The sequence below is a fragment of the Haliotis rufescens genome, unplaced genomic scaffold (assembly GCF_023055435.1).
Source record: "Haliotis rufescens isolate VD_foot unplaced genomic scaffold, xgHalRufe1.0.p SCAF_12, whole genome shotgun sequence".
Classification (NCBI taxonomy): domain Eukaryota; kingdom Metazoa; phylum Mollusca; class Gastropoda; order Lepetellida; family Haliotidae; genus Haliotis; species Haliotis rufescens.
This window is the reverse complement of record NW_025963802.1, coordinates 31709904-31736211: the sequence shown is the minus strand read 5'-3', so window position 1 is coordinate 31736211 and position 26308 is coordinate 31709904. Positions and strand designations below refer to the sequence as shown.

Below are 26308 nucleotides of genomic sequence, written 5' to 3'. Positions count from 1 at the left end.
TCGAACCCCGGACCTTCCACTCTCCGGGCGGACGCTCTACCTCTAGACCATGGAGGCAGTCTCAAAGAACAATGATGAACAAAAGGTGGTTTATTTCACAATAAACATTGTTCTATCATAACGTCATGTCTGGAGATTGTAACATGCGCTCGCAACTTGATGACGTCCTAAATTGACGTTATTTTTGAGAGGAGAGGGTCCAGTGAGTTGATCCCTATAAATGTAGCTGGACAACGCAGATGAACGCAATGGCCTAACAATCGTACCCAAAACTAGGAGAAATATGACAGTCGGTTTTGGGAGAAATTGTGCAGATAATCGACTTGAAAAGTATGAGAATACCTAACTTGCCCCCCTTGCTGATAAAAAGGAGTCTGACATTGCCAAGGTCAGATTGTCTTCAGGTTGTCATCATTATTTAAATACCAGTAAATGTCCTAAAAGCTTGTACAATTAACTGACATCCTCAAAAAGGCTGTACAAACTGTTGACATAATTCACAAGAAATGAACAACGAGTGGGAGTTGTTTATCATACAATCTAGAGCACAGGAAATAACATAAAAAAAGCCTGTTTAGTGTATGGTCGTATTTGGGCAATGAGAACCAAAGGAAACAGAAACAATTTCTCTGAATTGGTACATGTTGAAGCATTTTAATTATTTTTATGACTACCTAATAATTACTAATATTCTTTTTTAATTTACTGAAAACAAGCCCATAGTGCAACTACACCAGCACAGATGTTGGGCATCCAGGATACCTCAGTGAAAGTGTACAGTGCGGGAGTTTGGTTTTACGCCGCATTTAGCAATATTCCAGCAATATCGCAGCTGGCGACAGCAGAATGGGCTTCCACATTTCACATGTGTGGGTAAACGAACCAAGGTCCTCAGTGTGATGAGCGATCACTTTAACCACTTGGCTACCCCACTGCCCCAAATGAATACAGATGACTAGTGGAACTCAGTTGTGTTTATCACTGTTTTTCTCGTCTAGTGTTTCAACTTACTAGAAATGGCCCCAGCTCAGTCATTATTCAGTTATGCATTCCACCATTATATCACTGTTTGAACTTTAGACTTCATACAAACCAATACAATATAGATCAAATAATTGAAGAATGTCAGGATATGAAAATTTTACAAACCATTCAATTTAAAAAAAAACATTTTGGATGATAAAACTTTGTGTACCAGTTTTATGATACTGACAACTGAACAGAAGGTAAATGTCTTCCCTTTGGTGAGACGAAGTAACGTTTTAACCACTAGGCTACCCAGCATCCTACCTGATCCTGTTAGTTGCCTAATACAGTTAGGACTGAGTGGACTGAGAATGGACTTCACAAATTTTATACCTTATGCATGAAGAGTAAAAACAGTGATCACTTCCCTAGCCTGCCTTCCCAGGATGTATATATATAGCGGAAAGAAGACAGACTACTAAAACTAAATATAGATGCAAGTATGACAACACTCACCCCTGAGTAATCTGGGTTATATCCTTGTCTGTCCAAAGTTCCTTGTCCGCCTCCGAAATAGCGAGCTTTGTCAGGCGATTCCTGGTAGAAGGCATTGTTCTGATCCGCTGGGTCAGCATAGTGGACGTAGTACTGGCAAATGTGGGTGTATGTGTCGCCATCTTTGTTGGGGTCATTGCCGTACACCTCAATACCATACTCGCCCTTGGATGGGAGGTCAGCCGTCACCAAAATCTTGTCGCCTTGGTCGTCATCTCGGATACAGGCTTCAAGGTCTTCCTCCCGAACTCCATTCTTCCGCAGCTTGGCCAGGAGGAAAGCAGGGCGGGTCTTCTTGAACTCCAGGTTCACCCTGCCATCAGTTGTCGGGATGATGCCCTGTGGAGGATTGGCGACAATGCCGAGTTGGTCAACGGCGACACCGGGGCCCCAGCAGCTGTCAGAGCAGTTGGGGAGGGGCTTCGCATCGTTGGAAGCGGTGTCAGCGACAACCTTGTATTCAGCCGAAGCAGTGAAGACGTTCTTCACACCGAGTTCCCCTGTCAAGAGTTGAGCAAAGATTGTGAAGTAATACTGGCCCGATTTAGGAGCCCTGAAGATGAAGGTGGTTGTCTGGTTCTTGCCGTGCTCCTGGAGGGCGAAGTTCTTCAGTTTCTGGCCCTGGTAGGTCTCATCGTTGGAATCAGAAAAGACAATCTTGTAGGTGAAGTTGGTAGGCTTGGAGAAGCCGACAGTGATGGCGATCTTTCCCTTCTTCGTCTGGACGACACCAACATGATGAGAGATGAAGAACATGCCACACTTGAAGAAGTAGGACTTGACCAGGGGCAGGTTCTCGAAGTCCTGCAGGTCAATTGAGGCGGTCAGCAGCTGCCATTCCGGCTTGTGAGCCCAGTGGCTGTAGATGAGTTGCTCGGGGTCAGTCAGGAAGTAGAAGTCATCGTACTCATAGACCTAAAAGTAAACAACAAAACGTGTCTGTAGAGTCATTGAGTAGGCCTTAACAATGCCTTTAGAAATATTCAGGCTGTAGGGAATCGACATCAAACTAAGGGGAATCAAACCCAAGGTTACATTGACGAGGGAATGCACAAGGTTACCCCACCACACAATGAAGTCAACTTAAGACAACTGGGTAATGGATGCACAAAGCGGGAGACCTCTTAGATACAAGATGTCAGAAATATATATCACTAGAACTTCAAACAAAACCACTATAGCCCTAAATAATTGCGTTCAGCTTTTCAGATGCATGCGTAAGAAAATTACTATTGGATAACATGGAAATTGACACACAAAAAACATTTTTGGTGTATAGGAGAATAGGTGTATCACACTGTATAAGTGAGACTATGAACATATGCATACAGACTTTAAACAGCTCTACTAATATTTCCAAGTTAAATTTCATTTGACCAAGGTATTATTTGTCGACATTGTGACTTTTGCCCATGTGTGATTTCAGCCCACATATTTAAACTTTGTGCAAAAAATCACCGATGACAGAGTTGTAAAAATCATTCATATAAATCCCCCATTTATGTGATCAGCTAGATACTATCATCACAGGAAGAATGGCTAAATAAGATATGTTGTTTTGTTTTTTTCTTATCATAAGCTACAAGTGCCTGTGCAGAAATGCATGAATTATCTCCCCTTGACCACAACTCTGACATCTTAATTTGTCGTACCAGCTTGAAGTGGAGCAGTCTCAAGAACACAAACATAATCCCTTGTGGATTACTTGACACTGAGTCACTGTAGGTACTTACCAGATTTTCTGGGGCGTTCTTCTCAGAGGTGAGGTACCTAGTAGCCCAGTGGGAGTCCACCAGGTACCAGTTGCCGTCGATGAGGATGCCGTTCCAGCTATGGTTGTACTCGTTGCCCTTGAACTTGTCGCCGGGACGGTAGTCTAGGCCCTTTGCATAACCGGTCAACACAACAGACTGCACGCCAGAGAACCTGAAATAGGACCGGGGCAAACCATGGTCAAAGATTTGAACACCTGTAGACATTGCACAGCAGACTTGAAACATTCCTTTTCTTTTTCTACTCTCAGAAAATACAACATCCAATTATCAGAATGATTTTCCATATCCTTCTGCAGTGTTCAAACTTACGCATAAAAGTCTAGGGGTTCTTGTCATGATCCCAATAATATACGTTCCAAATTTAGTGGATACCCAGATTCAAATACTATTGGAGCAAACCCCAGGACAATATTTATTGTCATCCGATATCGAGGGGAATATGTCTCACACACAGGGTACATCACACCATATGCCATGAGGGATCGGTGACAAGTTGATCTTACCAACTTTCATTCATAGAGGTCCAGAATATAAGTCCGCAGTTTCAATGAGTTAGCAAAACTTGTTGCAGACAACGTAAATATACTGAGTTACTTCCCTTTACACAATGCATTAGGATAAACATGGTTTCATTAGAGAAACACAACAATATTTTGTAAGATAAGCAAGTTGCCAAGATTGATTACTCTGCGGGCTACATGAAATTTGTACCTCACTTTTGAACAGATTACATGGAAAATAACTGCCCATCCCTTAACCAATCAGAAGCTAGTATTCTAGTATTTTAATGCAAGGCAAGATAAAATAACATACAGCATTTTACATAAGGCTTAAAAAAAAAAGAATTGGTCCTCTGGCAATGATTTTTGCAAATAAAGTGCAGGCGGGAGGTGTTTTTATTATTTTTTTGCTTGTTTAAACTAGTGTGTACCCAAAGAAACACTTGTGTACCATCAACCTGGGAAAGGGCCTCCCTACATAAACAAGCATACAAACTCCTATTGCTGCCATGACCATAACACGAGATGCGCCGTAAAGCAGTGCATTGTATAAAGATTTATTAATTTTTTTGAAAATGTAAATAAAAACGAAATGTGTGGCATACTTTATGATGATGCGTGCAGTGCCTGAGAAACAAGACTATTATTCTTATTAGCCTAAAGCCTTCTGCCAGTCTTCCAGTTCACGATAACCCTACCCTGATCCTAAGTGTGAGTATTATTTTTGTTGCCTCGCTGTTGTACATTATGTTGTGGTCTTTAGTTGTGGTCCAACAAACAAGAATACATCTCAGGGACATTTCTGACCTGCACATAGTCTCGAAGATCCTGGCATACGTCCCCTGCTTGTTCTTGAAGGACAGAATCACTTCCTCAGGGCTGCCAGCACGGACATTCTCACGGAACGAGATTGTGTACATGTTCTTCGAGGTCATCCAGCGGAAAATAACTCTGAAATATCACAAGCATATCTATGTATCACCTGTACATTCAATCAACAAGATGAGGTGATTGAAGTGAGGGAGTGAGTTGGGTTTAACACCGCTTTTAACATTTTTCCAGTTATATCACGGTTAGTCAGCTTAATGTGGGAGGAAAGCCTGAAGTGATGCAGGTCTTAGATGTTTACCACTTCGGTGAAACCCACGAGTATGGGTATGGTGCTGACAAACCTAGAAACATAATCGAGGCGAACCGGGATTCAAACCCACAATCATAGGTTTCTGGCGTGCCCAGGGGACGCAACTGTACACAGCGAATTGTGGCGCCTTAGACGACTCGGTCACCCGTGCCCCGAGGTGATTGAAAGTATCGAGGGAAAGTTCTGCAGGAAGATGAATGTAGACTGACCTGGCCTTGTCGAGGTCGGAGTGGTAGTTCTGGCTGTACACCAGGTGCCAGATGAGGTCCAGGAAGTTGTCGTGGTCCTGTTGGGCGACCTGCACATAGACAACACACGTTCAGTCATACTCAGCGTCATACAAAAACGGCCATAAACCGAATTGATTCTGGCACCCCACCCACCTACCATTTCGTGGCTGGGGTTATGACATTCAAGATTGTTTCTCTCAGACAGTGATGTTCATGAATGCGCGTGTGTGGCTTCTTGAACTAGTCAGGACTCATGCCAGTTTTATTCTACTGCTCTATTGTCTTGTTGAGTTTTACAATTATTTCAAGCGCTAAGAAAGAGGCGAATAAATGGATCGGGTGGTCAGGCTTGGTTACTTGGTTTATTGCATGTCATCATACACCAATTGCGTGTATCAATGCTCATGTCAACTGCTAGATTTTCTGGTCCACACTTCATTATCTACAGAGCTGGAATATATCTGAGTGTGGCGTTAAACAACAGAAAAAAACAACTATATAAATCACTTGTATTATCTATGTGTTCACTGCTCATTATTTAAGAGAGGAGCCTGATTTATGCTACTGCTATATACTGCTGTTATATGAAGGGGAGTGTGCTTTCTTGCAAAATGTTGTTAGAATGTTATCTAGGAAATCTTGGCTTTTGAAAGGTTAAGAAGACTTTTCTTCAGACACATCTTTTTTTGTCTCAATCTCTCAAAGCCAGAGGTCATGGAGTGCCATTATCATTCAGCGTGTATAACCAGATTATTATTACGACTTTAGCTGCTAGAATGACTTGCTTTCAATGAAATGATTCTGTGAAACCAATAAAACTAATTCGTTTCAGCAGACACTCAGCTATCGCCTCAAAGGGCAAGCTATGTCAATGTGACACAGCAGTTGGTGATCAGTAGAATGTTATGCCTTTACCACCTGGCTACCTAGTGAGTGAGTATTTTTCTACGGCTTTTAGCAATATTCCAGCAATATCACGGCGGGGGACACCAGAAATGGGCTGTACCCATTGTATATAATAATAATAATAATAATAATAATAATAATAATAATAACGCATATTGTATAGCACAAACTACCACATCACCATATCTGGCAATTACAAATGCTAAAAGGTCATATAAAGACACATACCGTATTCGACATAACAAGCGCCCAGGGCGCTCTCAAAATTAGGAATAGGGGGCTCTTATTAGAATATTATTTTGGTGAAAAAAAACAGAGTTGAAAGATAAATTTTATGGTTTAAGCTCACAACCTGAAATGTTTATGTACGACAGATATATTTTTCCAGAATTAAATTGCCCATAATTAAGGGTGCATATAACACACGAGTGTGTATCATACGCGAATAAATAAGTCTTGTGTACATTGATCAGTTGGAAGGGGTGCTAATTGGGATTGTTCACTTGCCAATATATTAACAAATATTGCCCTCGGCGCTTATTACGTCGAATACGGTAATCAGACGTTTAAGTTTTCAAAACAGTTCATAACTATTTCATGTTTATGTTATCATTCACCCAACAATACCTCATTACACCCTTGTAATCAGGTACAGATTTTCTACACAAATCAGAAACAGCGGAAATGACACAATCAAGAAGTCCAATGAGCCACAACATCAAATCCCCATTCATCTAATGGTCCGGCACATTGCACTGCTATTGCCTGCCTGGTCATACAGTATACAGCTGAGGCTGTAGGTTACCTGAATGGCATGGTTGTCGATCTGAAAGAACTGCTGCACATCTCTGTAGAGGTCAAACTTCCGGTAGCGGGACCGGCATGGCGGCGGGGGCTGGTACTGCTGGCTACGGACGTCCAGCGGCTGGAAGCTGGGAGGAGCTTTGATCTGCATGATCCCTGCCTACTCACGGCTGAAACAAAAACAATTTCGATTAGATGGTGTTGTCATGCTTGAAAATTGTAGGAGATTGGTGAAAACAAAGTTGATGGACTCATGGTTTGTATTGTGGGTACCTAGTGGGATGATGTAACTTTGTGAGAGATTGAATACTGCTTTGGACTGCAGTATTGTTGAAGTGATATTACATTGATGTCATCTTGTAACACTGCCAAATCACCAGACAAGCACATGGTCAATAGCACAAGCATCACTGTCCATCTGTAATCTAATCTGGTCCAGAAAAACCTATGGTCAATAGCATAAGCATCAATGTCCATCTGTAATCTAACCAGGGTGCCGTTGTACAAAACAACCTTATCGCTACGATTGTCGTAAGTCTATGTTAAGCTATGGGAGTTACGAGTCACCTTAGCGCTAAGATCACTTTGTACAACAGCACCCAGGTCTGGACCAGACAAACCCATGGACAACAACTTTCTCTGCTGTCAGGGTATGACAACACACCATCATCCAAATCATAACAAGGAATCAGTTCTCTGTAGAAGTTGCCTAGTTACATTCCCAAACCCGATTCCAGCTCAGCTGCCATAAAATTGTGATCACAAAACGCTCAAGTTAGTCCCCCTTAACAACTTCAGATGGACATTGCTCCACGAGTCACGAATTGCAAACACTTTTAATTCAATCATAAACAAGACAAATACTGTAGGACCACAACTCGTGAAGGGTAAAACCTGTTTATAGTCAGCAGATGGCACTGTCAATGAACGATCACAATATCCAGGCAGTTATGTAGAAATCAAACATTTGTTACTCTGTATCAAGATATCAAGCTACCATTAAGTATGACCTTTTCAAAACCATTCCACTTCACTGATCAAGACGATCAATACTAATTCCAATATCACTTCAAATGCACTTGCAGTTCAAGTTAAATCCAGCTGCTGACATGAGAAAGTTTTAAGGTCATTACCGATCATACTGACAACATTATTCTTCAGACCAGCATACTCCATTCATTTTGGTAGCTTTGGATTCAAAATAATTATTCTCAACAAACTACAGCCTTGATAAATCTGCAAACCCTTCTTATGTTGGAAACATCACAAAGTACATGAACAAAACCAAGGTGAGCTAAGAAGACATACAGACATTCTCTCAGACTTGTCAGCAAATAATTTCTTATCAACACTCAAACACAGACACATATAACACGAGCAATTGCTCTTCAAAACTTTGAAATTCTAGTAAGTCTAATCTAATCTAATCGCAAATGATCGTTCTTGCTTTCCAAGGTATTGATTGAAACGCTGTATACATCATTATAACAAAAGCCGTTGCGCCAATATAAAGTACCATGCAAAATTCCAAAGGTCAAAGAATATTAAAGCCTTAGTACCATGGCTGGATATGAAACCTTGGTATTACCAGCGCCATTGAGATCGAACTCTGAGCAGCCAAGAAGTGTTTATCAAGAAATACTACCTGAACTGTGAGTAACAACCCTATTGGAAAACTTGTCAAAGTCTTATAACTTTCTCAAACTTAATCATGTACTCTGAAGCAAGCAGAGAGTTTAACAGGCTTTGTGAACACATATTATGTTTTACACACATGTGCTTAAGTCAATTTTGTAGCTGTCAATGTTATCGGGATGAAAGTCAATCATGTTCTATTTTTGTACATGATTGATGCAGTGATGCCATTTCAGACATGTTTTTCATTATCTTTTTTTCTGGCAATGATTGGTGGGTGTTACTTGATACCGTTGTCCTAACAACTACTTTCATATTTTAAGAAAATAGTCAGTTTCTGGAGCTCCTGACATGTTTTTGTAATACTGACAAGTACTAATATTCCGTCTTCCTTGAGTTCCATTTAACACTGCTTCAAACATAAGTTCAGTCATATCACAGTGTGCCAGCTTGATGTGGGAGGAAAGCCTGAAGATATGTACGTCACGTTTACCACCAACAAACTTTGAAACCTAATCAGGACAAATCTGGAATTCGAACCCACAATCTTATGTTCCTGGGACGCCTAAGGGATACAACTCTGCACAGCTCATTGTGGCAGCTTATACAACTGGGCCACCAGTGTCCCTTAGGGCCTTGCAAAAGAACTTATCAAAAAACAAAAAACTCAAGTCAGATATCCTTCTCAGCAGCACAGCAATATGAGGCTTTATTGCCAAGGTAATAACAAGCGTTTTGTTTGCTTGTTAGTTGTTTAACTCACTCAGCAATATTCCAGCTGTATGATGGTAGTTTGTAAATAATTGAGTCTGGACCAGACAATCCAGTGATTGACATCATGAGCATCGATCCACGCAATTGGGATAGATGACATGCATCAACCAAGTCAGCGAGCCTGACCACCCGATCCCATTAGTCGCCTCTTACAACAAGTGTAGTCACCTTTTAGAGGAAGCATGGGTTGCTGAAGACCTATTCTACCCTGGATCTTCACCGGACAGGTAAATAAATGAGATAAAATATAGCAGGATCCCACTCTGAAATAACCCATAGCTCCAAAACTTAAAATTACTGGATTCCTCAAAATGCACTTATTTGACATGAAGATGAGAAAAGGGTCTTCAAATAACCAACCAAAAGTGAAAGTGAAATATCCCATCTGTCACCTCCGAACATGACCAACAACAGGAAGCAGTGTATGGAGATGAGGGAAACTAATCACTTCACACAATGACCGACAAAACTTCTGAAAGTCACTGCAAGCGGTAATTTGACATTTCCTGCGATTTCACCGATCATTAGCTGCAACCTTAACAAAATCTCCCTAGTTTTTTGCCTTGTTAGTTCAACACGAGTGCTGTTGCAGTAACACTGATGCTTTGTACAACTGCAACGTACTCTCCATTGAAGCTCATTGTGGAAGTATTTATAATACTCAGCTTTGCAAAAAATATGTCTGTTTTAGCTAACTGAAATGTTATTTGTTTCCAGAAACGTCCCTAACCAGCTACCAAAAAGTACACATATAAAACACATTATCGACTTCATGTCATGCTGCCGTGGTCTATCTGTAATGGTTTTCAGAAAAGTCTGGGATTTATGGGTACAAAGTACATGCCTTCTGGTTTTAAACAATTGTTTATTTGCTCTATTCTTTAATTTTTTTTGCTCTAAACATATTCCTGATATGTTGTTAGATGTTCAGTTATATTTTTTATTCAAACCCTGAAATGCATGACATTTGGGGGAAAAGTTTACCACAATGATGGGAGGGACAGAGAGGCAGTTCATCACAACACTTAGCCTGGCAACCATGTGGCCTGAATAGGCTACTGCGCTCATTTACTGTGGAAAGTCTTGGTTCATCAAATTCCATATATAAGGGAAGTAACTGCATTGTAGTCAAAAACATAGTGTAAGATGAGGTGAGGTGAGGTGAAATGGGGTTTAATGTCGCAGTCTAGATTATTGCACTTTTATAGCAACATGTATGGATGTGTTTAAGTGTGTGGCTGCTTATACTATAGTGCTACCCCGAGATGCCATGCTGCAGTTTAACATGAATACCCCACTCTGATACAGTATACTGACCAGTCCTTGCTTAAATTCCTTCATGCTGAGTGCCAGGCAGGGTAACAACAAGTACCATCTTTTAACATGTTTTGGTATGATGCGGCTGGGGATCGAACCCTGGACCTTCCGTTCTCTGGGCCGCGCTCAACCACTAGACCACAGGAGCGGTCCAGTAAAACAAGGAATGAGTTAGAGCCAATATTGTTCACATTGCATTAAACATGCTGTCTCAAACATCAACTTGATCATCAAATTAATACATTGTTTTTGTACTTGCTGATTGCGAATGATATTGGATAATAAATAAAATCAAACTGAAGTGTCTTTTCATATCAATCATAACAACACTCAATATAAGTAGATCATCCTGGCAAGCCTGGGAATTACTACAAGTATCACCTGTGTCGATATACTTAATATCAAAAGACACGATCGAGGGTTATCCTGTGTCTATGAGTGTGTGACATTCTTAATGCAGTCATCATCACAAAGGAGTCTTGAGTAATCAGATCATATACTCTATGCATTACAGTAGCAATGAATGTCAAGCTCACCCACAAAATTTAGTAGAATTCAAACATATTTCCCACAAATCAGCAAACATGAAATCGATAACTCCCAAAGCAGGTCTTCTCAAGGTCAACCGACAATCATAAAGTGGTACAACAAACACCCTCATTGTTCCTCATCTCAAGTGTATTCCCTCACAAAACCCTCAATATTTGCACCTAAACCATTGGCACCAGATTGGCACCCTTCAAGAACGTTTGTTTGATCTCTCAGAAGCTGATACGGGAAGTGTATTCAGATGGAGGCCTGGTCTGTTGGCAGTGTACAAACATGAGTTAGCAAGTTGCCTTCGCACGTGAATCATCCTCTTTTAGCAATAGATCTAATTCGACCGTTTTGACATGTTCATCAATCGCCTAGTTATTTTGAGGTCTAATCTACCGAAACCATTTCATATTGCAAATATTTTTAATGGATCACGAATAACAATCTCTTTGAAATTATTACTCAACTGGAAGCATTCATGCCTGAATTAAATCCTCCTCAAAGGACGTGATTAATTTTATTTTGGGGACAAGACGCCACTGAATAAAGAAGAATTTTTGTGAAAACTAGCTGTCAGTTTAGAGTACAGTCATTCACAAGCATCACAGCATCTAAACTAATCAAATCTGGACCAGACAAGCTATTACTTGTGTGAGCAACGCATCCACATCTTCCCTAGGCAAGGGAGTTAACTGACTGTAAAAGTCCCTTGCCATACTAGGCAGGAATTTCTTGGCTTGATCGTAGCACCACCAGTGGCTATTGGGAGTTATATCCCTTCTATGTCCCTCCTATTGACAATCAGATTCCACCTCTCATTTCACTTGCATTTGCTTCAAACAAAATGGCGGCACCCAGTCAAGATGATCAGATCGATAATCAAGATCTATATTGTAATAAAAATGGGTTTTACTTTGCTAAAAGCATCAAATCATGTGAGCACCTTGATGAGAGACATGATAGGATTTGGAAAATATCTGTTGATGCCATGTTGACGGTACACATGCTCTACAAATCTTGTAATCGACCGAAATCTGCACGGCAGTTGACGAACCGTAAGTCGATTTCAATACGCAATTTTGATTGCATAGACTCGTTTGTCCAGCCAAGATATAACTCCATAATTCCTGCCTAGTTTGGCAAGGGTGGAAACTGGACTTTTCCAGCAGACATTGTGGCCACACAATACCAATAACAGTCCAGTCTCATACAGTGAGTGAGTGAGTGAGTGAGTGAGTAGGTGAGTGAGTGAGTGAGTGAGTGAGTGAGTGAGTGAGTGAGTGAGTGAGTGAATCCATGATTGTGCAACTTAGATTTAATTTAATGCCAAAAGTAAAGGTTAATTATGTATAAGTGTCCATTTTCCATAGTAAGGCAATGAGTGAAGCTTTCCTTCTTTCAGGAAGTGAGTGAGTGAGTGAGTTTGGTCGACCGCCGATTTTGACAGTATTCCAGTTATATCACAGCATGTCAAAGATTACCCATGTGGGGAATCAAACCCAAGCCTTTGGCAGGGTGACTGCCAACACTTTACCAACTAGGCTACCCCTTCATATTAGTGATGGAGCACCATTAAGACCATAACTATCATGATAACCATCAAAAGTGAAAAACAAAATGTCAACAAAACATGCATTAAGACCTCATTGCTGCAAGACCTACCCTGGAAGTCTTCACAATGTTTACCTTATGGCACTGATACCTGTCTAAACAAATCCTCCCTGTTCTCAGCAGCCCAAATCTTCCTCTTCATCTTCATCTTAAAAGGCTTATTCCTAGATTGTTTAACTGTAATCAACCCTTACTCATCAGCATGTCACAGCGACCTTGATTGAAAATGCTGATTCAGCAAAAATGCAAATAAACCAGCAGAATTCCGAAGTCTGCCGAGATTGTAAATTTCAATACAGTGCGAGTGACAACAGGGATCAATATCACAATAATGCATAATTGATGTAGAGGACAACCATTCCATCAACTCCTGAGGTGTGGTGATAAAGGTTTCAGAGGCAGACGAGTGTTTGATGACTTTGTGAAAGTGCTTGTGGGAATAGCCAGAGACAGGCCCTAAACTTTAATTTTTGACCAAGTAGCCATATGGCTACAAATACTTTTTTTCGGGTAGACACTGGCAAAATCCAGAAGTCAAGCCAATACTGTAAGTAACCCAAAATATTATCTCTTAAATTGTTTTTTCAAAGCAACATAATCAAATTCCTATCATAATGTGTTCAAGTCATAGCAATCATTTTTAGCCATTGTACAATAGTTTTTTGCTGTGTGATGATGGAAAAGTACTTTGTCATGTTGTCAAGTAAAGCAGAAGATCCTGGCTTTCCATCACCTTTTTACCCTGTAATACCATTGCTTCCTTGGATGGAAGGAAAACAATCAGAGTGTTTCATATTCACTGAAATCCAACTGTGATATTGCCAACTATTGCCACTCTTAGCCAGCATCTAAAAGTTAGCTAGGCTCAATGTCCTGGAGTGGATACAAAGCTCCAAGCACACTTCAACTATCTACAATAAAACTCTTTAACCCCAGACTCACAAACCATCAAGCATGTCTACACAATACGCTATGCAGCATTGTCAGAAATTTGCGTAAAATGCCCCCCAAAACTATTCAAAACCCAATTACTTTCAATTAACTTACAAATAAGAAACACATGCATTAAATGGAAAACTCAATTGTCTGAAAACAGCACACGTAAACACCGAAAGAAGCTTTTTCAGCATGCGTACAAAGGCGCTAATTTCAAAAACTCAATTACGAGCTAATTTACTTTTCAAGTCAAGCCTCTATTTAGAAATGTTATATTACATCTTAAACATTATTTCATTTATATTTTTTTAAATCTCAAAATGCTTACTCATTTTGGTAAAAACCCAATAGAGGGATGAAGAGATGAGTGAAAAACATATTGGTTACCCAATGAAAAATGTAATAACCCAATTAAAATAGAACCCTCTGAGTAAAAATTCAATTGCTCAAAACGTTATCTCTGATTGTTACGAGGATATTTCCAAACAGCATCACAATACATACCTCCATTACCGATGCAATGTCTCCAAATATGTAAACCGCCCGCTAATCACAGTATCACCTACTTGACATTCCGTCTTGCTTGTGTCATCACTAACAACCCTCCCTACAGTTATAGCCTAATGTACACTCATGTAATCTCATTTCTTCAGAGCCCTGACCAAGGGCTATTTCACTATCGACAACACGCGCAAGACTCATACATAAAATTTGATGAAACAATTGTTTGACACTGGCGATATAACAGGCAACCACATGTTAATTACGTTGGAAATTCACAAACACCTTTTCCCGATCATCACTGGCTTCAAATCTGACACAGACCACCAAATTTGGCGGGGACTCGTTAACTTCGAAAGCCTTGTTCATTTCCTGTGGACATGAAAATTGGGGGTTATTGTTTAATCAATAGGGGAGCGATCTGTCTTCGAGATTAATTCTGACACGTTATGTCAGTTTATGACAAGATCAGGAGACTGTGAGATTCAATATTCACAACTAGGTTTGACATTGGCCCCAGTAGTCTTATACACCATCAACACTCTGCATCGTAACACTTTCTTTTTCTTGTTCACAGTTCTGACAAGGCTTTGAAGGGATCCAACTTAACCTTAATATTGAATGGCCCTACTAGCAACAAAATATCAGGATACCACTAATAAGAGTAAATTCTTCAAGCTCTATTTAACTTTAGACAACTGGTTTTAGGGTTTGTTTTTTTGTTTAACGCTGCACTCAGCAATATTCCAGCTGTATGACAGCGGTCTGTAAATAATCGAGTCTGGAACAGACAATCCAGTGGTTGACATCATGAGCATCAATCTACGTAATTGGGATACAATGACATCCATCAACCAAGTCAGCAAGCCTGATCACCCAATCCCGTTAGTTGCCTCTCACGACAAGCATTATCACTTTTTACGGCAAGGATGGGTTTCTGAAGACCTATTCTAACCTGGATCTTCATGGGTCCATTAATAAAAAACTGACTCAGGCTGACAGACTAATGCCAGTTTGCATATCGTGGAGTAACATTTATTCATTATCAGCATTAACATAAATAATCATTGAGTTCTTTTCCAAACCATATTTAAATCTTATATTAGATGTTTTTAATTTTGATAAAAATTTCAAACAACTTCATAATGGATATAAATTTATATTTTTTATCACTTATTTTCAATTGCCAAACAACCCTTCATCAGGGTTGGTTGATTCATATTTCAGAAAAAAATTTATTTCAATTTTAAAAACAAACAGAGCCTGTCTTATTTCAATTTGCAAAACTCGAGAGCAGACTCCATAAAACAAGAAATACATTGGCTAGGTCCCTGGTTTGAACATATATTTGACGAATACAAAACATGTGTATACTTTCATACTTTCTATTCATAATACCAGCCTATGAAACAGGCTACATAAATACGTAGCAATTCAATACTGTCTTCAATTCAATGCCTCTGCACAAGGCCTTCTGAGAAGGCAAATCACAACACTAATTTCAACAAATAGTATCTCATTCCGATGGCAATGAAATGTCAACCAATATGAAACCCGAAACCTTCTGGCTTTGTGTGTAGGTCGTGTCTCACAATGTCCATATTAGCCTCTCCACAGGCCACTATCTATACAAGGATTGGCTCCACAACTTTCAGCTTGGGCCACATTCAAGAGGGTAAACATGGTGTCCAGTAGAGTGAGTGAGTGAGTTGGGTTTAATGCCGCTTTAAACAGTATTCCAGTTATACCACGGCGTGTCAGCTTGATGTGGGAGGAAAGCCCGAAGTGATGCAGGTCTCAGACATTTACCACTTTGGCGAAACCCACGAGCACGGGTATGGTGCTGACAAACCTAGAAACATAATTGGGGCGAACGGGATTTGAACCCACAATCATAGGTTTCTGGCGTGCCCAAGGGACGCAACTCTGCAAAGCGAATTGTGGCACCTTAGATGACTGGGCCACCCGTGCCCCCGTGTCGAGTAGAGTGCAAGTGGGGCATCGTAGTGTCAGGTGCATGGTTGACCATAGCCGCCATAATTTAATACACAGCTTTAAATGAGAGGTGTGTTAGATCCTGGTGAGCGAGTGAGTGGATATAGGTGTGCTCACATGCACTGTAAATCACGCCCCACTGTCTGACCTAATGTTGACAAGAATAGTAACCAGGCAGCACACATGCACAAGTCTCATGCACCATGTGACAGTATTTTCCATCTGCAAGGTCTATGTCAAAATGGCTGTAATTGGACGGTTTGAGATAACTCTCTTCTGTATCATAGCAACCCGTAAAAAATCCATTTGGGAGGATACAGGTAAACCAGAGAGTGAGTGAGTGAGTGTTTGAGTGAGTGCGTGTGGATTTAATGAGTGAAAGTGAATGAGTGCAGGGGTGAGTGAGTGAGTGAGTGAGTGAGCGTGGATTTAATGAGTGAAAGTGAATGAGTGCAGGGGTGAGTGAGTGAGAGTGGATTTAATGAGTGAGTGAGTGAATGAGTGGGTGTAGGGGTGAGTGAGTGAGTGAGTGAGTGAGTGAGTGAGTGAGTGAGTGAGTGAGTGAGTGAGTAGGGGTGAGTGAGTGAGTATGGGTGGGTCGGTAGATGGTTGAGTGAAACAGATAGTAGATAGGTGAATAACAGTGAAAAGGGTTATCTCTTTCACTTCGCAGAGTACTGGGAGCGTTTCTTTCTCTAGAATACCTCATATGTGCTTCACAAAAAAACACACCTGCTGATCATGAAGCAACGTGTGTCCTATTTCCACACTTTGTCCGGGAACTTACAACTACATTCCTTTGACCTTCAGGCAATAAAACACAATCCCTTTGACGGATTCAATATAACATAGGAGTGACAATATCACGACATTCAGACTCAGTATAACATAGGAGTGACAATATCACGACATTCAGACACAGTATAACATAGGAGTGACAATATCACGACATTCAGACACAGTATAACATAGGTGTGACAACATCATATGTCGTACCCATACAATAAACATCAACATACTTCCACAAACATGGTCATGACAATTTGCTGATAAAATAAATCTATGTTGTTGAGAGAGGGCGTACAAAGAAATTTAATTTCTCAACTGTGTACGAGAAAGGTAATCTTAGAAGTCAATATTCATGGCACCAAACTGATAGCATGTAAAAACATGTTTGCGAGGCTGATCTTTTCCTAGTTCTTTGATCATACATTCACTTGGACGCCGTTCCACAAAACGATCGTAGAGTTAAGACGATCGTAAGTGCCATACAATGACACAGACATACGGTAGTTGTAGCCAAAGATTGCCTCGTGGAATGGGGCCTTGGTCTGATACATTTTAACAGTAAATGTATTATCATTTCCTTTTTACTGCATCCACACAATATTAAACAATCAGTACTCCCTACTTCAAATGTAAAGCTAATTTGTAACTGTTGGCAACAGGAAAAACTTTGAAGAGTGTGGATCGTTGTTCATAACAACAATCACTGGTTTGCCTGGTCCAGACTTCATTATTTGCAGGTCGCCACTTAAAGCTGGAGTAATGCTAAGTGATGCGTTAAACAACAAATAAACAAATCATGTAATTAACTGGTACAAGGCAGAATTTGGGCCCTTTTGGCCAAGTGACTCATACAAGGATGGAAATACCGTAGAGGATATTTGTCACACAAAATCCAAAACACAAATAGTTCCCTATAGATCTTGAAGGTTTCACAACCTTCAAACCGAGGAAAGAAATTACCTCCCAATCAAAAGGTCGCATATTTTTTCAAAGCTGCAAAATAAAAGCCTTTGTTTGAGGTCATCTATGTTTTCCATAATAGACAACTGAAAAAATGTTTTTTTGCCAGCTTCATTTTTTCATATAAATATACACAAGAGCAACTTTCTTCAAAAAGGGTGCATGAGGTAACTGCCACTTGTGAGTCACTTAGCTCAAAAAACATATCAAGGTGCCCCATACTAAAATTCCAACATACAATGAAATTCTTTTTTAAAAAAACTCCTTCAAAAAGATCATTTGTGACTAATCTTTATTTTCCAGACCATTATATCTTGCTCCTATGAAGAAGAAGCTTGATGATATCATGTCTGTCTTTAGAAAATAAGCAATATTGTTTTTGACCCCCCAAAAAGAAGAAAACAAGCTATTATAACTATATAATGAACATTCTTGTCAAAAGACATGGCATTTGATTGCAATCTGTGACTGGCTAAATGAAACTGTTGACTGATAAATGATTGTCAAATTTCAAATGTGTAAACGTACAACATTCCAAATCATAGTTTTTTACACAACAGTTGGGAATACACACACAGCACACACACACACACACATTTCTAGCATTCTTTGCTGCTGTGTTCTTTGTCTTGATCTATTTCCCAAGCAGGAAGTATACAGCACATTCCGGGCCATAACACTGAAATGTATGCAACATCTTTCGGCTGCTCAGCAGTTTCGTCTTGTCAATTTCAATGTATGTTTACACTATTACCATGGTTACGGGTTGACTAATGGCCAAGAGAAGATCCAGATCTGACAGATAGTCCTGTTTTGTTGCTTATTCTTTTCATATCTGCTTTGCATCAAATGGCTCACTGAAAAGATGTTTCTTGAACGCTGTGTCAAATTTCAGACTAAAGGTTGCACTGAGCTCATTTTTTAACTCAACCTTGAAAGACACCTGTATCTTTATTGAAAACCTCGGCCCGTTCCACAAAGCAATCGTAGCACTTTGTGGAACAGGGCTCAGGAATATCTTTCTTTTACATATCTTGTTGCAACATAAAAGAGCCCTTGTGGATTTCATGTTCACAAATACCTACACCAGATAATGATGTTAAGAAACATTCCAGCTTCATCATGGCACAATAATCATGGTAATAATCTAAGCTTTGAGTACGATCTTTGGACAAGAATTCACGTCAACTGATACAATCTGTGGAGCAGGAACTGAAATGGTTGGGATCAAAGGTCAGTTTACAGTAAACATGGTGGGCATCAAGGTATTATGCAGGTATGTTGAGGTGACTTACACATCAGATGTTGAGCAGTTGAGCACTCTGGCAACCTTTCACTACCCCCTCCCACCCACATTCCACGACAATAACTTCATATTTCCCTCTTCCAGCTATTTCCATCAATACCTTCATCATGTTCGTGACCATGATTCTGTATATACCATGTACACTTGACAGACAAACTCGAAAGGAGATCAGACAGCCACAATGGCAGCCAAGTATATCTATATTGATGTCAACTTGAAATGAGATCAGACAGCCACAATGGCAGCCAAGTATATCTATATTGATGTCAACTTGAAATGAGATCAGACGACCACAATGGCTGCAACAATCTGCTATGAAGGCCACAAATTTGTAAAGGTCAAGGTCTGTTATGAAGACAAGACTTAATTCAGAACCCAGGCAAAAAGTAAAGCAATTGCAATCAACCAATCTGCACTGAACTTGAATCTCTTGACATCACAAATCAATAATCAGACCATGAGAACATTTTCCACATTCAGAAATATATCTTTCATGTACATGTCATGCTTGTCAATCACATGTGCAACATACATCTGTTCTCCCTGACCTGCTGGCATCACTCCAGACCTTCACATGGTCCCTGGCTGTCTGGGGCTGTGGTCACCTAGAACTGCCCATGAATCATGCTGTTCTCAGTCACCTCTCAGACTCCAGATTCAATGGAACTCCCAGCTATCCAAGTATCTTAGAAATACACCTACTGGGCAATTTGGCTTAGTTAAGCTTCACATTTCAGACAGAATATTATATGAAGGTAATTAATTATACATAAACATGATAAGAAATATACAAATACTTCACTAAAGTGTTAATAATTGTTCAATAAAATTGTATTATTTGAACCATTAAATAATATTTTTTGTGCACTTATCACTTCCATGTTACAGGTCGTAATCATTATGATCATGAACACTATGTTTAAATAACAAAAATAATTATACAATATTATATACAAGAGTTAACAATAATACAAAAATTTGTCTGGTAAATTAACTTGTAACTTCTTCTTTGACTTACACTGACACAACCAACATATTTCAGAGATATTTCACCTGGATCAATAAGCAAGTTAACACCAATTGCCTACAGACTTCAAGAGCTGAGATATAAACACCTTCATGTTGAAATGAGTCGTAACCAACCCAGACATCCTCGGTGTCTCAAGTTACAAGTTTACAGGTTCCTCAAATCGGCCCACACTCCCTCAGCCAAATTTGGATGTTTCTATGGAATAACAAGAGCCAGGAACGGTTTCCATCACTACACATATACTAACAATGTCTGCCAGAGATTCCCCAGCGAAGCGGAATAGATGCCTGGTGTAGTGTTATGTGAAACGTAGGAATTTCTACTGCTTCTTGAAGTCGGGTTTAATCATGTGTTTATCCTACAAGATCCAAGTTTAAGTTTCTGGGTGAAAATTCAAGATAGGAATCTTGTAAAGGTTTTTATTGTTGTCATCAGAATAACCATGCACCTGAAAAACCAAAATGATGTGGGGGTGGGGGCAGTTTTTTACTTCATAAAGATTAACATTGTCATTTAGTGTAGTATAATGAGTGATATGGGACAGAACACAGCTGATATATATATACCAGTATGATGAGCATGGGAGTCTAATTGCGGGAGATGGGTATAAAATTATGAAAGTTATTAGTTTGGTTAATCAACAAGCACAAGAGCAGGGATTTACCGGAACGAAATCCTGCATCCTCTTCGCATGAACAGAGTGAATCCACAGGGACACAGAAAATGTGTATGTTAAGGAATGAATGCTGCTGTTTCATAATTTCATAATAACTTTCACTTGTAGATTTGTTTCACTTAGGGGAACTCCATATCTATCTATCTGTACCACTATCACAAAAAACAGTAATGCAATAGACATGATAGAGATTTTAACTATTGTAATAGAACAAAACACACCCATTAGTAAGCCCTACTGCTGACAAAACGATAGAAATTTGATCGAATCTGACAATCATACAGCATGTCAGGTTGCTGCGAAAGATCGCCCAAAGCGATGCAGGTCTACATGTTTACCACTTTGGTGAAACCAATGAGAATTGGTATGATGCTAACAAAGCTAGAAACATAATTCGGGATTCGAACCAATGATCATTTGATTCTTGCATGACAAAGGGATGCAGCTCTGCACATCAAATTGCAGCACGGTAGATGACAGGGCTACATGTACCCCCTTGTTTTCTAAACAACTGAAGGGTCAAATTCATAAAATGAGAAATATCCAACCAAGTGAATCCCACTCCCCAACAGATTCACCATCTGAGAATAAACAATCTTAGCAGAGTGTAGCTCTTGAGAGATGCAACTCTGCATAGGGAATTGCAGCACCACAATCAAGGGATTTGAACCAACAACCAAATGACCCTGTCAACACAGGGGAGACAACTGTGTACAGCAAGACTCGGTGCCTGAGATCACTTTGCCAAATCCACCTCCTATTAAACTGAAAAGCTATCCAGTGTGTCTTCCGGGATCAAATATATCAAGGCAAGTTGACCTTTTCACTGTCTTATCGAGTCTTGATATATTTGAGCTTGGAAGACACGAGGATGAGATTCTATTGATCATCCATAATTATTCTTCATCATTTTCAGTTTGCAAACAGTAGTAACCAGTGTCTTCAGTGCAAATAGTACAGCTAACCTTTCAGTGGCTAAGTGAATAGTGATGTCATTTGATTGTGACATCATAGTAACTGATTGTACTGCAATTTCATTGCAGCAATTCTCAAGCAGATATCCCTTGTTCTTACCAAGCATATTTCCTGCAGAAACCAGTTTTAGATGATAAATGAGGGATGAGCATTGCTAGTGCTGATGAAGCAGATTACTGACTAAAGAGTTCGTGGATCCACTGCCCATCACTGTTCTGTGTGACAAACGACTGGTCTGGGTCGGACATTGATTGGACCAAATGGGCATTTATGTCAGCAGTATGACAGATACAACCCTCGTCCATCAGACAGCTTATTGTTTGAGGTAAACTGTCTTTGGCAGGAAGGAAGGAAGGATGGGATGGGAGGATGGATGGATGTATGATTGGGGAAAGATGTCAGATGCCAATTTGGATATGCCTTCAGTACACATCTGAATCAATGCTTCTAGATTAAAGAAACATGCACAATCAATAAGTAAATGATTTGCTTCAAACTGTAAGGATCAAATGCAAGATCACAAAACTGCTAGATTCTACATGTCAGTGATGTCATCTGCTAATTCATTTATTGGCAAAATCATTACATGAAACATTTACTCCAAAACTGAATTAATCATTACAAAAATATTTCCCTTGATATAATTTTCAGATTTCCCCAAATTACTTCACCTTTTTATTCAAGTTTTGCCCAAATTCCTACACTTTAAAGAGAGAATATTATCCGATTAAGCAGCAGTCCATGGAAGGTTGAATCAGGCTTCTAAAAAGCTCATTTGCAACCACACATATCGACCAATTCTATATTATTTGATTATCGTAATTACATTTAATCAATGTCTCAATTTCCCCGAAAGTATGAAATAAAACATCTAGAACTACACAGAAAATGGGCACGAGACAGAAGCGCCAATAGTTGCATTAAAGTTCTTCCAATACAGACCAAGGAAAATAAACCTAGCCCTCTGCATTAAGGCCAAACATCATCAAAGCAAATCGCAGCAAATGTACAACACAAACCCTGCAAGTTAAAACAACAGCCCCAACATCCTATCACTCCTACTATGGCTCCAAGCCAACCACACTCCCGCCATTTATTGCTTAACTAAAGATCATACTGCAGAAGCCAAATGCCCCGTGCAGACAATATCAAGAAGGACTCCTCCTCAGGTGCAACATTAATGAACTCCAACATCTTCATTACATCGGCGACGACTACATGCACACAGGATGTACATGATTGCTTTGGTGGCTGATGTGGTAGTTATCTCCCCTGGGCACGTCAAGATGGCACGGGTTAAGCTGCTGGGCCTATGGGGTTCAGATAGAAATTGATGTTTTCTAATTTGTTTCCCTTTCTTCAAAGTTGTACAAGTGATTTCTCTTGAGACCATTTTCATGCTCTTTCGTTTTATACGGTAATGAGAAATTGTTTTTGATCTCCAAAAGAAGCATATTCCTGTTGTGTGACCGTGCCGAGGTAAGTTTCTTACATACAGTAAAAGGCACTGTAACACATTACATGGATTCATGGCCAAAGCTTACAGTTGATGCTCAAGTTCTTGAAACAGAATAGCAATCATTGGAAGGCAGTATCAAAGGAACAGTCTATTTGGTCATACAGATATGTATTTAATAAAACAATAATAATTCAAAACAGTAACTTTCCAATCCTGTTACCAAATTAAATGTTTATCCTGACTTGTACTAATTAAATGCATTGCTTCTTCAATCATTTCTTCTCATGATTACTGAAAACAGTCATGACTTCAGTTTGAGAAAACATGAAAAACATTCTGACTAAAACAAACTGTAAAATAGAAAATTAACAAATTATGTATATGACAAAACTCAAGCCAGTTGAGGTTGTAGATAAATTTATCCCCTCATTTTTCCATGGAATAATATTCTGTAGAAACTGGGATCTACCCCTGTGAAGATTCCGGGGTAGAGTAGGTCTTCAGCAACCCGTGCGTGCCGTAAAAGGTGACTATATATGCTTGTCGTAAAAGGCGACTAACGGGATCGGGTGGTCAGGCTCGCTGACTTGGTTGATGCATGCCATCGATTCCAATTGCGTGGATCGATGCTCATGATATCAATCACTGGATTGTCTGGTCCAGACTTGATTATTTACAGACCGCCGTCATATAGCTGGAATATTGCTGAGTGCGGCGTTAAACAACTAACAAACAAAGAAACTGGGATCTGTCCAAACAATGCTTTTCATTCCATGATTCACACGACACAGCAAGACTTCTATGGCCTTTAGACCGTGTAACAGAATAGTGTGAGAACTTCATCAGGGCAATGGCTACTCCCTAAGCATGAAAACACGAGTCTTCCGAAGGTCATCTGTCTCCTAAGTGGCATCTGTTTCTTCTACCCCGCCTTCCTATCCTCACCGCTATTGTTTGGTTTTGTCACTAAAGTTGTAAGACATGAACACCAACATAAACAAGGGGACAACAGACTCATTCCTCAGCAAACAGGACCTTATTCATTCAGGAACGGTGTTCAGCACCAGAAATTAACCAGAAATGTTTCCTAGCCTTAGTTGTGAAAACATATAAGCACACCCTCAAAAACATACGACACCCTCTAAAAACTTCCAAAAGCCTGAAACTCTACTTGCCTCCAGGATACTTAACATTAGATAAACTGATTCAGGCTGGTGCAAGCTTAAACCCCTGCTTTTTCAGTAAACAATCACAGAGACCATCTGTATTTGGTCTCTGCCAATTAATAGAGGAACTTTGAAATGAACTCATGCACTCTGAATTACTTGGTATTAATTTGGCAAAAGCAATTTCTTAATACCTTGTCATATTTTATTCTAACATATGTTATTGTCAGCATAATCAACTTTTTAACTACAACGTAAGCCAGTTTTGCTATTTGTTATCATAAGGAATAGTGGCCTAATTCTGTTAGTTTCTGTCCATGCTGTCAATGACATGGATATAGCATGTGACACAATAATAAACTATTTGTCTTATTATTCTTAATCACACAATACTTTAATAAAAAGCAAGAAGATATATCTATGATTTTCAGTTTGTAATAGCGCTGGGATGGGTTCAAAATGGCTACCAGGGTTTAGCTTATTTCCAACGCAAAACAGCAAGGTGCTGTATGCAAGTTTATTTTCTTTAAGATTCAGGAGTGACTCACTTCTGCACAAAGATTCTGTTATCCAACCATTCATGCTGATCTTGCAGTCAACTCACCAAATATATCAAGCAAACAAAGTACTTTCAATAAAAAGTTGGCATTAAGCTCAAATTCATTTCATTGCTAACAACTTGTTCCGGGTGATGAAAGTCAGGTCACCATTCAGGTGTCTGAGCTTCTGCCCAGGGAGTCACGGTTGTCTTCCTGACCTGGGTATATAGCCTTGGTACTGATTGTTGATTACTGACCTTGGTCCTCAGTGGCTTGTCTCGACCTAGGCATTTCAGCTTCTACCCCCCACCCAGTAAATGTTGACTACCAACCTGGGTACTCAGTGGCTTGTCTCGACCTAGGCATTTCAGCTTCTACCCCCCACCCAGTAAATGTTGACTACCGACCTGGGTACTCAGTGGCTTGTCTCGACCTAGGCATTTCAGCTTCTACCCCCCACCCAGTAAATGTTGACTACCAACCTGGGTATTCAGCGGTTTGTCTCGACCTAGGCATTTCAGCTTCTACCCCCCACCCAGTAAATGTTGACTACCAACCTGGGTACTCAGTGGCTTGTCTCGACCTAGGCATTTCAGCTTCTACCCCCCACCCAGTAAATGTTAACTACCAACCTGGGTACTCAGTGGCTTGTCTCGACCTAGGCATTTCAGCTTCTACCCCCCACCCAGTAAATGTTGACTACCAACCTGGGTACTCAGTGGCTTGTCTCGACCTAGGCATTTCAGCTTCTACCCCCCACCCAGTAAATGTTGACTACCAACCTGGGTACTCAGTGGCTTGTCTCGACCTAGGCATTTCAGCTTCTACCCCCCACCCAGTAAATGTTGACTACCAACCTGGGTACTCAGTGGCTTGTCTCGACCTAGGCATTTCAGCTTCTACCCCCCACCCAGTAAATGTTGACTACCAACCTGGGTACTCAGTGGCTTGTCACTTCTTTTGATTGAATGAAATATGTGTGTAAGTATTGTTTTACTTCTAGAATGGTTTATAAGCTTTCCTTAATAGTGCTTGTAACATACAGAATCAGATTCAGAATTTCACATTTTCATTGACAAAGTTTGTTATCGCATTGCTCGTTCACCTAAGCGATACGATGTTGTTCTGTTACCAACAGAAATCGAGTTTAATGAAAGTGTAACCTTTACATTGGCCAACACCTTTCTACAGTCTATATTTGGTCCTCAAAATCTGTTTTTTCTTC

General features: G+C 40.0%; 1 protein-coding gene across 3 annotated transcripts in view; it reads right to left on the bottom strand.

The window, feature by feature from the left end:
* The window catches only part of LOC124117442, a 60938-nt gene that overhangs the window by 16185 nt on the left and 18445 nt on the right, over nt 1-26308 (bottom strand). For all 3 annotated transcript variants that reach the window (XM_046479346.2, XM_046479362.2, XM_046479355.2), the window contains exons 2-6: nt 6879-7047; nt 5147-5235; nt 4604-4747; nt 3255-3447; nt 1483-2436 (exon numbers count right to left, since the gene is read on the bottom strand). In XM_046479346.2, coding sequence (XP_046335302.2) covers nt 1483-2436; nt 3255-3447; nt 4604-4747; nt 5147-5235; nt 6879-7028 — 1530 coding nt within the window. In that variant the 5' untranslated portion in view covers nt 7029-7047. The remainder of the gene's footprint in view (nt 1-1482; nt 2437-3254; nt 3448-4603; nt 4748-5146; nt 5236-6878; nt 7048-26308) is intronic.